This window comes from Pelobates fuscus, chromosome 13 (assembly GCF_036172605.1).
Source record: "Pelobates fuscus isolate aPelFus1 chromosome 13, aPelFus1.pri, whole genome shotgun sequence".
Classification (NCBI taxonomy): Eukaryota; Metazoa; Chordata; class Amphibia; order Anura; family Pelobatidae; genus Pelobates; species Pelobates fuscus.
In genome coordinates, this window is record NC_086329.1 from 34,166,669 (window position 1) to 34,182,579 (window position 15,911).

Sequence of the window (15,911 nt, forward strand, 5' to 3'; positions counted from 1 at the left end):
AAATTTATTCTTTCTTATTCCATAGCAACGAAATCCCTGTATTCTGTTTCAGGAATAATACATCTGCAGCCATCCATTCTCCTGGTCTGATAAGAAGCGGATTATATATCTGTACATGCATAACCCACACACACCACTCTTTCCTAAATTCTACCACCCAGGACCTCCCCTCCCCTGTGTTCACCCCCCTACCTTGGCTTCCTCGTTGATGTAGATACAGATGATGTTGAGATGTCTCTCCTCCTCTCAGTCTTACTCACTCACACACTCCTTGGTGAGAGCTGAGGCTGGAGGTGGAGTCTGGGGGTGTTGTCCTGTCCCTCTGCTCTCATTGGGCAGGAGGTATCTCCTAAATTAGGGCATTTGCACCTTCTTGGGTGGTGTCTGGAATAGAAAGGCTGGTATTAGTACACAGCCACACAGCCGGCAAGGGAGGAGGGGTGGGGGGAGTCAGACCTCGCCTGCTGGAGATTACTGTGCATTGACTGACTGGCAGCTCTGGGGAGCAGGAGCTGCGGGGGGCTTGCAGCGCTCAGAGGACCCCAGATCCAGGCTGCTCTATATTTATCAATCTCTGGAGAATAGCGATGGACTTCCTGGCAGGATGTGCTGGAGGTGAGACCTGACTGGTGGGATTAGACATGCCCTCCATAGCCATGACAGAGGGGTAAATCTGTGTGCCCCTGGCATCACACTGGGGGGAGGGGGTAATCTGTGTGCCCTCCATAGCCATGAGAGAGGGAATAATCTGTGTGCCCTAGCATCACACTGGGGGAGGGGGTAACATGTATGCCCCTAGCCTAGAATCATACTGCGGGGAGGGGGTAATCTGTGTGTCCCTGGCATCACACTGGAAGGAGGGGGTAATCTGTGTGTCCCTGGCATCACACTGGGGGAGGGGGTAATCTGTGTGTCCCTGGCATCACACTGGAAGGAGGGGGTAATCTGTGTGTCCCTGGCATCACAGTGGGGGAGGGGGTAATCTGTGTGCCCCTGGCATCACACTGGGGGAGGGGGTAATCTGTGTGCCCCTGGCATCACACTGGGGGAGGGGGTAATCTGTGTGCCCCTGGCATCACACTGGAAGGAGGGGTAAGCTGTGTGCCCCTGGCATCACACTGGGGGAGGAGGTAATCTGTGTGCCCCTGGCATCACACTGGGGGGAGGGAGTAATCTGTGGGCCCCTGGCATCACACTGGGGGGAGGGAGTAATCTGTGGGCCCCAGGCAACAATACACTGAGAACCGGTAATGTGTGTCGCCCGGTATCACACTAGAAAGGGGGGTAATATGTATAATCCAGGCATCAATGCACAAAGTGAAGCCTCTGGCTGTCTGGCATCATAACACGAGTGGGCTACTATCTCTTTTATAGTGTGCCAAGGATACCAGTGAGTGATGCAAGGTTTGATCCTCCGTATATGGGTGGGTGCCAATAATGAGTACCATCACAATATGGAGGCAGATAGTGCCCCTCATTGGGAGGAGACTACCACCACTATATGGAGGTAATCTGTGATTTAATAGTGTTTCTGTGATGAGTACCTGCCACTATATCGAGGTAACCTGTCAAACTTAATATAAAAAGATACCAGTGTCAACTTCTGTATCACACTATAGGGAGTCAATTTGTGTCCTCAATATAAGGTGCATTATCAATGATTAGTGCCACCACTATATGGAGTCAGTCTGTGCCTCTCAATATGAAGACCGGTGCCAATCATGCTAATTGTATACTGTGTGGTGGGAGTCTATGCCAAGCAGTTTAAAGCGAAGTTCTGATGGTGACTGTGCCCATGCTGTATGTGCCAGCCTTTGCCACTCTATATAGAGAGCGTGCCATGGCGTTTAACACTAAGAATGAGTAAGAGGGAGGAAGCAACAGGTCCTTACTAAGTGTCAAGGTGTTGATTTGCTTTTTGGGTTGGGAGGGTGGCTGGCACTGAGCCCACTCACTGCTTTCCCTATGTCACAGTAATAAATAATATTTAGCAATATCGCTTCCTGTTCCTCTGAAAGACAAAAGCATAGAGATTCTTTTTCTGCAGGTTCTGGGTGCTGAGGGGACTTTGCCCACTGAAGGCTAAGAGGGTTGAAAAGTGCAGTAATTGTGAATGGGTTTATTTGTATCTTCCCTGGGTATTCTCCTGTACCTTGGCCCTCTTGAGATTAAGATAGCTGCAGTGGGGGAGCTGTGAGCTCAGATCAGCATGCGGTGTAAAGAATGCAGCAAACTGTACTCTGTGCAAAGAATACTGCATAGCTAGGTATTCTAGTCTAGTCTAGTCTAGTCTAGTCTAGCCTATAGCTTCAATCAAGACTGGGCTATGTGCGTTATAAAGCAAATAATCCATATCCCTTTCCCTTAGTGTGGTTTATTTCCTAAACTGGAAACTGCATTATTATTTTTTTATTATTATTATTATATATATATATATATATTTTATATTCCTTATCAAATTGAATCTATGATGCATCTTCGCAGAGTCCAGTGTAAGTGGGTAAATGTATTTATGCATCACTAAGCCTTTGTGACAATGTCAATTTTATATCTGTTGTGGTTTCTTTTTTAGTTGTTTTTCTTGGTGGTTTTTTTTTATTTTTTGTTTTGTTTTGTTTTTTTATACCTATTTTTTTTCCCCAAGCAATTCTGTAACAACCCTGCACAATCCCAGTTATATCAAATTTAAAATAAACATATCTTCTGCATCACAGAGTCCCTTCAAAGGACACGTGAGTTAATCTGTTGCTAAGCCACTTCCATTACGTTGGCCTATGCCTAGATCTACTCTGATCCTTGGACAGCTTGAAGAATCCATTCATTGTGCAAATAAATAAATAAACTGTGTAGGTAAGGAGCCCATTGTTCTCAAAATGAAACTATTCAGGCCTCTCTGCATTGCTCTGAGTCATAACGACAGCTCAGGCCTCAGGCTGTGCTCCCTTTCATTGGATTGATAAAGTGGCTTGTTTTTCTGACTTGTATATGCTGATATACAAACTGTACAACAGTATAAATGAGGTAGTGGTGAACCCTTGGTAGAGAATAAGATCATTTTTTCTTTTTCTCCCAACAGGTCTAACATGTCATTATTTTATTACAATGACGTTGATGCTTATTTATATTTGAAATATATGGTTTGGCAAAATGTTAGGCCACCCCCTCCCTTTTCACAGCATATGTGTCTGTATGTAGACACGTTGACTTTTTGGTGATGTGTGTATCTCTTGAGTCGACTCGATGCTTGGAGTTGGAATGATGAGATAGTCCCTTGAGAATGCGGCACATGTATTTGTCAGTTATGTGTATTGTGTGGGCTGGTAGAATTGATGATTCTAGATGCCGTGAGCTTTGGGAAACATTGCAAAGTTGTTTTGTTGATCTTGGATTTTGCAACAGGATTTTTGCCAGAATGATAACACTTAATGGGAAACCAATGATCTCTAGCAAGTGTATTCGGAATAGCTAGGTTTGGGAGGTCATCCATAATTATCCAGCCTCTCTAACAAACTGAAATGTAGGTGTCATTCGCCAGTTTTCATTGGTGTATAAATCAGAATTAATCATGAAGGGTCTTCGTTTTAATTCTAAATCCTATATAAGACCTAGAATTGCTTGGAATGGTTGGTGGAGATAAAGCCCTGGTCCATCTGAAGACTTCACCAGAAGATGCTTCTGAACTGGAACAAGACTGGACAGAGAAGGTCTATATTGGTTTGAGACCACCATAAAGCAATTGTGTAATGATGTTTTTTTTTTTTGCTGAAATATGTCGACTACTGGAAGAGTGACATTTTGTATTTCTTCCGTATCAACATTTTTTTGTAATAGCTCTGGAAGCGTTTCTGTACATTAGTTATCGGGGCATTGTTATTTAGTTGTGGAAAACACAGGCTTATGACTGACTGATCCACCTCCAATGCTAACGCCAATGAAAATCTGGGCTTGGCATGAAAGTGCTTTTCATTTATGAACCCATAGGTACAGAATTGTAGTTTAAAAAAAAAAGAAGAAAAAAAAATCTTTATTTTTATTGTGAAAAGAGGAACAAACAGGCTTGTGGCGTCACAACAGCGTTAACAAACATTGCATTAACTTACATGAAAATACATTGCCATGGCATGAGATACTTGCACATTTTATTTATTTTTTTATAACAAAAATAAACAAATGAATCAATGCCACATGTGTAGTGAATAAAGAAGACAATTTATGTAGACAGGAGTGGGTCGCTAAATAGTGATCATTAGAGACAAAGAGTGATATGGGCATTGGTGAATACAGGCATCAAAATATTACATCTCGGGTAGTTTTACACATGAACCAAGGGTTTTATGATAAACATTAAACGTAGCATGAGTGTGGACAAGAGTTGAAAAACAAAACCGTAATATGTGTGCTCAAGGTGTCAGTCACATCTAGGTTTGAAGCAGGGATGAGGGTACAATCTGAGTATACCTAGATGTGCGCTGATGTGTCGAGAACCTGTATAAACTAGTGGTGCACATACCATGAGAGCCCAGTTGCCCTAAGCCCTACGTAATGGGAGACTAGGCTCTTGATAAGACATGTCCAAGGAGTAAGAGGTGTTGTTTAGTTAAGGCATAGGGTAATGCAATGGGGCGAACAGATAATTAAACCTGCTATGTGGACATGTGTGAGCTGGACCAGAGAGTCAGCACAATCCCAGACTGGGTACATGCTGCCATGCATGCACAGTTCAACCAGGTGCGTCTTGCTGCGATACGGAGGTAGTCCCTCAGGGTAGAGTAACTCCGCCAGCCCAGCAGTGTGAGGGCTGTTGTGGTGACCGGGAAACTTTGTGGCCTCCCGGATTTCTTCAATGCCTCTCCTTCTCCTGCTTCCGCCTAGCAGTCCTAGAGCTTGTCTCCCTCCGCTCCGCAACAGGCCTGTTCGCCGCCTCATCAAGTCGCGGTTGCACGGTTTTCGCCGAATGAGGAGCACCCACTTAGGGATGGTGACAGACAGTTGGGCCCGACAACGTCGAGCTGACTTCCCAGGTGGGTGAGTGTGGGAGGCATGTTTGGTGGTTTTCGGCCCGGGTAGGTCAGCAGAGTGAGTATGTGCCGATTGTGCCTGAGGCCTTCCGCCATTCTGCTGCTCGTTTCTCTGTTCACTGCCCGGAGGCTGCATCTGGGTTGCCGATGTCTTAGCTTCCAACTTAGCCTAGAAGGTGTTGAAGTGTGCTTCCATTTTCTGTAAAAAATTGTCAACTTAATCTCTTGGGTCTTGGTGTGGCAGCTGTTGCATGCGCCCTTGTTGTATGCGTCTGTCAGCCATCTTGTGGACAGAGGTGCGCTCCGCCATGTAGTCTATGTGGCAGGTAGTCAGCTCAACATCAACGCTGTTGTGAGTGTGGGACCGGTATGACCCCCACCGGTCCAAACGGAAGTGGGGGGATGGAGTGGAAACCAGGTCAACAGGGTCACGGAACGTATTTAGAAACATTGTTGAGTTGTATCGTTTAATCTGGAATTCTTATGCGATCCTATAGACTCCTCTGCTGCTCTGTATACTAACTGTTGATTAAGAAGTCAAGTCAGTCATGTTGTTTGGTTCACAGGAACATACAATCCAAGAGAGATGCGTCCATTTTACAAAATTCAAACTGAATATATTTCCAATACCTTATTAAACCCACAGGTGCTTAAGAGCGTATGGCCTCCACTTCTCATCTCTAACTGTTAAATAAAGCATTAATTCTGTATGTTGAGTGACCCTCACTTTTCACTGTAAATAGTAGCAGATGGTGGACTATTGCATACAGTTTAACCACCCATAACACTTTGTGGGTGAGCTGACAGATGGGTTAGAGTACTACACAAATGTGTGGTTTAGTGAATAGCCTTCATAATAGTCATTTAAGTCATACAGCAAAAAAAATTTCATCTCCTCCTAGTTTGTGTAGGTGGACAAAGTGCACGTTGCATCAGTCAGTATCAGATTTCCCAATGTAAATGTGCATAGTTTAAGGATGTCTTTTCAGTGTATGTATGTATAGGGAAAGTAATATCTAACCTGTGGAGACTACATTACTGCCTTGGCATCTCTTCCAAAATCTATCTACAGTAGCAGCATGCCCCACGCAGATCACTCTTAGGAGTACTTCAGTTACCCTATGCCCAGCCATGTCAATTCAGCCAATATACACTTGTCTCTTCATGTACATCTAAATCGACACGACAATTCTAACAATTTCAGACACATATAAGCCTAGAACCAGTGGGGACTTACTCCTCTTCTGTGGGCCCAGCGATCCCTGTTCTAGTGACATTTGGTCATTTTGATTATTCTTATTTCTATAACTTGAATGGTTTGGGATTTTTTGTGGCGCGGCAGGTTGTTTTGGTTTATGGATTTTTTGGTATTCTGAGAAAAGTATGTCTTCCTCTGTTCTTTCTTTGGTATCATGTCTTCGTTATAATTGACCCGTGTTTGCATGTTAATTTGTACTGATTCTTAACCTAAAGGCTGGCTGAGTATCATGGGTAATGTCGTTTCAAAACATGCCAAGCCATCACTGTTATGTACTTCCCCTGTGGCTTGGAATGAAGCTGTAAAATCTGCAGGTGTTTGATAAGAAATAGCAGTAAAAATATTCTAAGTAAAATTATAATTTTTTCTTAATTTCTGCATGAAAGATTGCTATTTAGAGACTTTGCTAAATTCCAAAGAAGGATAAATCTGGACATAAAATCTTATTTGCATTAAGTTCTTTATTACACCTTGCTGGTTATGAATGAATTATAAGCCTTCTATTGTTCCCAAACCTGTTTTGTTTATGCTGTGCTAACCTTGACATGTGGCTTGGAGATCCCTTTTACGTTTCAAACACACCCCTACAGGATCCAATCACAGGAGGCCTAGTATACGTCAAATGACATATGGAGCAGACCTTCTGCATATTTCTTTGCATACATGGCTAAGGTTATTTTAGGTCTTGGAGTAAGGCCTATCGATGTCTTGTTTTTCTACTCTGTCAGCATAAGCCGTGACAAAACAGAGTGTTTATGTTAAAACAGAATCGTAAAAATGCTAATCTAATATGATGCATTTTACAATGGGTTAATATTCCTAAAAAGGGACATGAGCAATTTTTAGGCAAAATATTTGGGGCTCATTCACTAAACTGTGAATTCTGATGCACTATTAAGATTATTACAAAAAAAAAAAATTAAATTCAATTTAATTTTTTTTGGAAGTGTTGTGTCCTTTGTTCACCCCTTGGAAAACCCTCATCCTTTTGCATGATGATCTTTTTGTTCACTAAAAACTTTACGAATAGTAAATTGTTAAACAAGTAAACCATCAGGTTTTGTGTTTTGATTAGGTGTGTGTGTGTGTGTGTGTGTGTGTGTGTTTTTGTTTTGTTTGTTTTTCCAATATTTTCTTCATGTGATCAATCTAATTACCTATAGAAAAGTGATTGTCCCTTTTTGTAAGATACATTTTAGGTTTTGTAGAATCTGGGGTAGATAAGATTTGAAAACTGTCCAGAAGAGAATCTGTCTTTCTGGGCTGGATCTTAGAGGTTCAAACCAGGACAAAGCACAATAAATTGCAGTCTGGTCGGCCCCTAGATCCCCCCATGGACCCTGTCCTTTTATCATGGGATTAGGCTTCATTTACATGAAATGGCTTCTTTTTATTTTTTATTTTTTTTTACGTGTGCAGAAAAGCACGTGATGTACAGTTATAAAAGAACATGTTTAATAATCCAAATTACAAACTGCCAATCTTTGAAAGATTTTGGATGCTTTGCTTAGAAATAGAATAATTATCCAGGCAGATTAATGCTTTTCTTTCCGATTTCCTTGCCCTCCTGCTGTGCGATTTGCTCACGTATTGTCATGCAAGAGGAGCAGGGGGTGATATGCCATGTGATGTCTGTAAACGTTATGAAATAAAACCTAGTCACTGTTTCTGCATATGAAATGAGAGCGAGTTGGTTTGTGAAAACTGACCCTTTTTGTCCCATCGCCAATTCACATCTGTCTGATCAGTGCAGGCAATCTGCACTTAGCTTGTTGGCCCCTGGATCATTTAATGTTGGGGCCTCATTGCCCCTATTCATCACTGAACCAGCTGCCGGGCAAGTGGCTCAATTTCTGTCCCTGACATTGCATTAACCCTCTAACTGACAGTGAGTACACAACCAACATTTTCACCTCTCATGTGCGATACAATATAGCTTTTATACATGGTGCTTCACGTTATTCTGTTGTCTAACCTGTCATTATTTTAAATGACGTGCATTACAATATGTATAAATAAATGTGATTTATTGCATTGATAGATGAGGAGTTGAGTGCCAAATAATTTGGATTGGTGCCACGCAGTGAATAGACTTATCTGAGAATTTCACTTCTGTGTTGTTGACCCCAGTAATATCAGATAGAATGTTTACCCGGCGTATCTTTAGTGTGACACTTTTGACTTTATTTGTAATACCGCAGGTGCATCATACATGGTTGTTGCCAAGAGCAAATGGTTGCATTCAAACTTCTCCTACAGCATTTTAGCTGAGTTGGCCAAAAGGTAGGCCCTCAGCTGTTGTACAATTCAACTTCCATGACAATTTGACAGCTTTAACCTTCTTGACCTGCCTTAGTGCCATCTGCAATACATGACCCTGGTCAGTGGGATGCATGCTCTTTGGTTTGGAACAGATCTAAAAAGATTGTTGTTGAGGGAACACTTGATCAGTTTGATTAAAATATATATATATCCCATTTTGCTATAAAATTTCTAAATTCCGTTGGAAATTCTCCACAAATTTTACCTTTTTTTTTTTTTTAAATAAGTTTGTGTCTAATTTCTAATAACTGGTCCTTTTGGATATGTTGTTTTCATGCTACCTGTAGAGGAATACTTTATATGGATTAAATTTTTTGTTTTGTGGATTTATTTTTATTTTTTGAGAAACTTATGGTCTGTCAACCGCTATACATCCTGTCTCTGCTGGCAAGCATTCAATGGATCTGTTCAAATATCCATTTTACAAACTGCATTAACACATTGTAACATTGAGGGTTGAATAATATCACCCTTGTGTATTTATGAACTGTGCAAGGTCACTGTAAACAGAATAAAAGTGTTAATCTACTTCAGCTTTCACCAAACAAATATTCTATAAGGCTATTGTACTTCTCCTCTTAGGAATTATGAACAAGAGAACAAAGATCTGTTTTTGACATCAAATCACTTTGGGCCTAAAATTAACTTCTCCCTTAACTTAAAGGAGCACTATAGGGTCAGGAACACAAACCTGTCTTCCTGACCCTATAGTGTTAAAACCACCATCTAGCCCCCCTGACCTCTCTTGCTTCCCTAAATATAGTAAAATATTACTTGTATTCAAGTATGCAGCTCCTGGCTCTGCACTGATTTGCCTGTGTATTGCCTCTGTTTGCTGACCTCATGAGAAGTGGTGGTCTGAGCCAATCAAAGTGCTTCCCCATAGGATTGGCTGAGACTGTCATGGTGGCAGATAAGGTGCAGAGCCAGCACAAGTCAAACACAGCCTTGGCCAATCAGCATCTCCTCATATAGATTAATTGAATCAATGCATCTCTATGAGGAAAGTTCAGAGTCTGCATGCAGAGGGCGGAGAAACTGAATGGCAATCACAGTGTGCAGCACTACCCCAGGAAGCACCTCTAGTAGCCATCTAAGGAGTGGCCAGTAGAGTTATCACTAGGCTTTAATGTAAACATTGCATTTCTTTCTAAAAAGACAGTGTATACTGCAAAAAGCCTGAAGGTAATGATTCTACTCACCAGAACAAATGCAATCAGCTGTAGTTGTTCTGGTGACTATAGTGTGCATTTAAGCAACTATCTTAATGCTGTCAAAGGATGATGGAAGATGCATACCGCCCAACATTTCAAATGGAATGAGAAGGGCACTTACATTTTTGGGGTGTGAGTGGGGGTGTGGCCAAGGGCAGGACTATTCTTAGAAAGTAGAGGTGACTTAATACACAATTATGCAACTAAAATGTAATGTGTAACAAGGTCAATGTATCTTACTAAAGGGAGACTTAGTCACCTGAACAACTACAGCTTAATGTAGTTGTTCTGTTGTGTATTGCCTGTCCATGCAGGCTTTTTAACCCCTTAAGGACCAAACTTCTGGAATAAAAGGGAATCATGACATGTCACACATGCCGTGTGTCCTTAAGGGGTTAATGTAAAACACTACCTTTTCAGAGAAAAGGCAGTGTTTACATTGCTGCCTAGTAACGCCTCTAGTGGCCATTCCTCAGACGGCCACTAGAGCTTCTTCCTGAGTTAATGTTGTGCAGCACTGACATTCAGTGTCACCACATTCTGCATGGAGCCACTGAACTTTCCTCATAGAGATGAATTGATTCAATGAATCTCTATGAAGAGATGCTGATTGGCTTTGTGTTTTGCCTTGCATGCGCAATAGCTACCCAATGCTTTCCCATTAGAAAACATTGGATTGGCTGAAATCATCAAGTTTGTTGATGTCAGCCAAGGAGGTGGAGTGGCGACTCCACAAGGAGACCCATATGGCACTGGAATAAAGATGAGTACAATCACCTTTCACTTAGCTGACAGGTTGATAGGTTTTCACAGCTAAAGTGACAGGAATGCAAGTTTGTATTCTTCTCACTATAGTGTTCCTTTTACACAGCCACAATTCTGAACACATTTATTGTAGTATAAAAAGACACATTACTCTGGGTATTCTTCCTGAGGAGCTCAGTTATACACTCACACCAACAAAAAAGGAACTCTCCCTCTCCTAAAAAGGGACACATGGGAGGTATTGAGATGTTCCCCGAATGCTGTGGGGCCAATACATTTTGCTTCTATTGTTCTACACCCGTTGTGCAAATGATCTAGTCACACAAACATGGCACCTCTCCAAGAGATTTAGTGGGGCAAGCGTATAATGAGCAAAGCCTCAAACTATCTTATTAAATTATTATTTTTAACTCCACTATTTTAAAACCACATGTTACAATTGACGTTTATTCCTTTAAAAAAAAGAACTTACAGGTCAAAACATTGTCTGGTTCAAACTTCATAGTATAAATACATATTTTGACTTCTTTACTTTCACTGAAGTCCTATACAACGCTCTATACTTGAGGTGAAAGCTGACTTGTGGAGATGGGAGCGACTGACTAATTATGCAGAAATTGTAGGTAAAGGTACAAGGCAGAGGTAAATTAATAAGGCAAATATCTCTAAAAAATATCACATTACTTGTCAGTTAAAAAGTACTTCCTATGGTCCATTTTGAAAGCTAATCTAATATACTAAACCAGACATATCAAGGGTAATATAAAATGTACAATTTACAGTTATTAAACAAATGTGTGGCTACTGATTGAAACTGCTTTAAAAGTGGTTAAAGTATGCAGAACATTTACCTTTATCAATATGGAGATAAAGTGCTTAGAGAAAATTTACCTCAAAAACGAAACATTTTATTAAGAAATTAAGAATTTTTTTTTTTTTTTCCCTTTTTTCCTCAAATGTACACAAGGATGACATCCATGAGCATTACCTTGCCAGCAATTAAAGAATTAAGTATTACCACAAACTTAGCATTGACATTGTAACGACCAGTGCCACCATGAATCTGGCAAAGATGTGACATGTCATGATTCCCTTTTATTCCAGAAGTTTGGTCCTTAAGGGGTTAAAGTAGCCCTGTCAGGCATTTGTTCCCCCTCACATTCTCTTTCCTTATGCCCCATGTATCATAATAATTATAGTCCCCCCATTTCCACTTGCCTTTATTTTTATTCTCTTTTTTTCCGTGTGCTGTATCTCAATACCTGGGGGCTGCCGTTTTGTTTTCTTCTGTTAATGATGTAGGTTGCCTACTGTAGAATTCTTTTGACTGATGGGTTGTGGGTAAATTGGCTTAACTTTGTTTAAGAACCGCCTATTCTCAAAGCTCTAGTTATCCCTGTTTTGTCATATGTATAACTATAAAAAAAAAAAACGGAGCTGAATTTGTAATAATGTAAAGAAAGTGAATGAGCAAAAAAAAAAAAAAAAATTCAATTAAATAAAAGTAGCAGTAATTTAATTTTTAAATAAAACCTGTAAAGTAATGTAGGTATTTAAGGATTTAAGGTATAAGCATACCCTACATGTGCTCGTGTAAAAATGCAGAATAGGGTTGTATACCACGGACAGCTGATACCCATGATAGAATGTAAGCTCGTTTTGAGCAGGGCCCTCTTCAACCTATCGTTCCTGTAATTTGACTTGTAATTGTCCTATTTATAGTTAAATCCCCCCTCTCATAATACTGTAAAGCGTTACGGAATCTGTTGGCGCTATATAAATGGCAATAATAATTACAAGCAGGCTCTCACATTGAAATCTGCTGTCAGTTACTTTTATTTTGTTCTATGGCTCTATTTTATAAATTAAAACTTAAAATCAGACAAAAGTAGTTCCTTTTTAATGAAATGTTGAAACAAGGGAGTTTCAGTTCAAACAATAGATTTAATAAATGCGTAAACGGAAGCAAATTCAATGTAAACACCCCTTCATTGCAGGCAGCTCTCCTGCAACTTGTCCTCCTCAATTCTCCAAAGCGGCAATCATGTGATAGCTGATATCTCTGCCAAATATAACCTGCGTCCCGGTATCTAATTGTATCCAGTTCCTGTTTCAGATGGGTTATTGTATTTTTAATTAATGTGTCCAAGTCTGCTACAGAGCTTTGTTACACCGTACAAAGAAAAGACCGGTGTGGTCTCTACTCTAAAGAAAAACAAATTGCTGTCTTGTCATGTGACTCAGTCACATGACGGCATTGACACACTTTTATATTTTAGGTTCCCTTTACTATAAACACATATGGCAGAGCTGTATGGCAAGAATACATGTTCACACTGCTAAATCGTATTTTAAAGAATGTGAATCACTTTATCATTAAGAGTTTATAAATGGTGTTTACTGTTAGAGTAACAACATTAAAATAAACTGTTTGCTTTTACAAAAGCAAAAAAAAGTTTTCATTGTAATTACTGTGCCTTGAGGTGTCAAATGCTGCTTCCAGAAATGTCCGGTACACTGGCTATAGTTAAAGGAATTCTATAAGGATTCATTATACTGTAGTTCCCTCTGGCGCTCCGCCTCCTTCATTGTCATCCAATGGGGGGAGGCCCTCTAATGCGCGTGCGTGGCGAGCGCAGCAAGTTCATTAGGCCCTTCCCCTAAGAAAGCAATGCTTCATTGTTTTCCTATGGGGATTTAACTGATGCTGGATATCCTCATGCAGAGCGCACGTACGTCTAGCATGAGGTGACCAAAAGTCAACTAGCAAGCCGCAAGTGCCTCTAGTGGCTGTTGATTTACATTGCAAGACTAAGGGGGACTGGGATATTGCACCCAGGCCACTTCAATTAGCAGAAGTGATCTGGGTGTCTACAGTGTCCCTTTAAATCTGATTTCAGCTGTGGCAACTTGTAGCTGTATAAAGCATCTATTGGTATTCTGTAAAATTACACAATATTCTTTGTGAAGGAACATTGCAATCACCATCCCCAATAAAAATGAGGAAATCTTGGAAAATCAATTTAAAGTGTTAACTCTAACCACCACGAACACTTCTGCTTTTTGAAGTGGTAAAGGTGGTAGGAGTCTGGAGGTGCAGTGTTTCAGCTTAAAACACTGTACGTCCAGAGATATTTTAATTTTTTTGCTGGGGGCAAGTTGCACCCCCAGCACACTTAAATCTGTTCTGGGCTGCCTAATGTCAATTCTGTGCATAAATTACGTCCATCAGCCCGCACTGCACGCTGGAGACAGACGTAACTGCTTCTCCCTTGCAGGCAGAGCTCCTAGAAAAGAGGTACCGGAGGATTTAGGCCCAAAATAGATACTGTTCCTTCTCTATAGGGAACCTTGGGAGGTATGCCATGATATTCTTGATATAGATACATGGAGTGTAGTTCACCTTTCTGCTACATGTAGTAAATGTATTTTTATTGTTTTAAAGAGCTATGAACTTTGAACTCGTCCAGTACAACTGGTAGAGAATACATAGCCTACATGATGATGTATCTATGTAAAAAAAAAATGCTAGATACATTTTCCTTTTTGGCAATTCTTACCTTAACATGAGAACTTTGAAATCCCAAGTTGGCCATATTTTAATTTTAATGCAAACTCTACAATATGGATCACTTAGTGCGCTGTTTGCTTGTTCAAACACCTGTGTGGGATCCCCTTCCCTCATACTAGTAAAGAGATAGATAGAGATCCTGAAGAGAGTCCTATACATAGGACTGAAACGTTGATCTTATTTTAAATATTTTCTAATAAAATGTTGACTTTTTAAATTCTGTGAGTTCAGCTACCTTTCTGGAATATATCTATATCTATCTCCACAAAAAGTCTCAAAGTCAATAGGAGTACATATTTTAGTTTTGACTAATTTTAGACCGTAAAATTAGAAAATCACTTTGAATTCCAAGTGTACTATGACAATGTCCTCTATTTTGCACGCTCTTCCCTCCCCCCCCCCCCCCTTCCCCTAACAACTACCTCTCAAGAGACACTGTGTGACTCTGTCCTGACCTTTAACCCTCTCCGTCCCTTCAAATTGACCATGTGGAACTGTGTATCCCGAAACCCATTCTTTCATCCTCCATTAAACCACTTCAAAACCTGTTCCTCACACTAGAGACTTTGGGACTGCATCCCTGGACGTGTTCTACCCAAAGCCAGGAAGGTATTTAGGGTACAAAAAAAAATTTAATTTCATACTCTGGACCTCCCTATGTCCCTGCCATTCCTGTTCCTTTTAGCAAGGTTGTGTGTTTTTTTTTTTTTTTCCTTTTTTTTTTTTAAATGTAGGTCATAGTTGGACATGGTTTTAAATATTAGAAAATGTGTATGCAAATATGTTAATAGATCTGCCTAAGTGCAGGTTTTTACACGTTTGCGAAAGACAGATTGTGCATTCCTTTGCTGTTATGGAAATGGTAAACACTTTCACCTGTGCCTGTTCCTTATTTGCATGGGGGAAGTGAGGATTTAATAATAATAAAATCGAAAACATGACATTTTATTAAGGCTAATAAGTGAGAGGACTTTTTTTTTAATGACACAAGACAAGTCCATATAATGCCAATAAAACAGCTGTTTCTCTATTTCGTATTTTCCATCACAGAGCTGTCGTTATGCTTGAAAAGAGACTAACAATGAGTCTGGGAATTAATCACCCTATAAGCTAATACATGCTCACTGTAGCGGCACAATACAAGTCTAATTTGCCCTTCACAAGGCCAGGTTGGCATTGGGGCAAGTGGAGTTAAAGCTCCAGGCCCATCTTACAGTGACAGGCCAACGCTACTGGCTACCCTGTCAATTTTAATTATTCATGCGGTGATAGACTGCTATCATCCTGCTGAATCTGGCTGAGAATATTGAGAGTTTTAAGCCAAAGGAGCTGCATTGGTTGACAAGTTGAGACAAGCTCATCAAATGCTTTTGTGAAGTATAACTCCAAACTCGGACAACGGAGGGTGGGAAAAAGATATACAGTAAAGAAAAACTTAATGAGTGTAGGCAACTGGTATGTGCAGTATATGAGGAATTACAGAGCCCCCAGTAATGTGCAGGGTGTACTGGGATATTAGAGCCCCCAGTAATGTGCAGGGTGTACTGGGATATTACAGAGCCGCCAGTAATGTGCAGTATGTACTGGGATATTACTGAGCCCCCCAGTAATGTGCAGTGTGTACTGGGATATTGGAAAGCCCCCCGTAATGTGCAGTGTGTATTGGGATATTACAGATACCCCAGTCATGTGCACGGTAATCTGGGAGATTCTAGAGCTCCCTCTAATGTGCAGTGTGTGCTGGGAGATTATCCTTCAGGGCT

At 40.7% G+C, this 15,911-nt stretch overlaps 1 protein-coding gene across 1 annotated transcript in view; it reads left to right on the plus strand.

The window, feature by feature from the left end:
- The first annotated feature begins 427 nt into the window (after positions 1 to 427).
- SLC25A29 (solute carrier family 25 member 29) overlaps positions 428 to 15,911 on the plus strand; it is a 42,338-nt gene continuing 26,854 nt past the window's right edge. Inside the window, exon 1 of the mRNA XM_063440104.1 lies at positions 428 to 615. Coding sequence (XP_063296174.1) covers positions 588 to 615 — 28 coding nt within the window. The 5' untranslated portion in view covers positions 428 to 587. The remainder of the gene's footprint in view (positions 616 to 15,911) is intronic.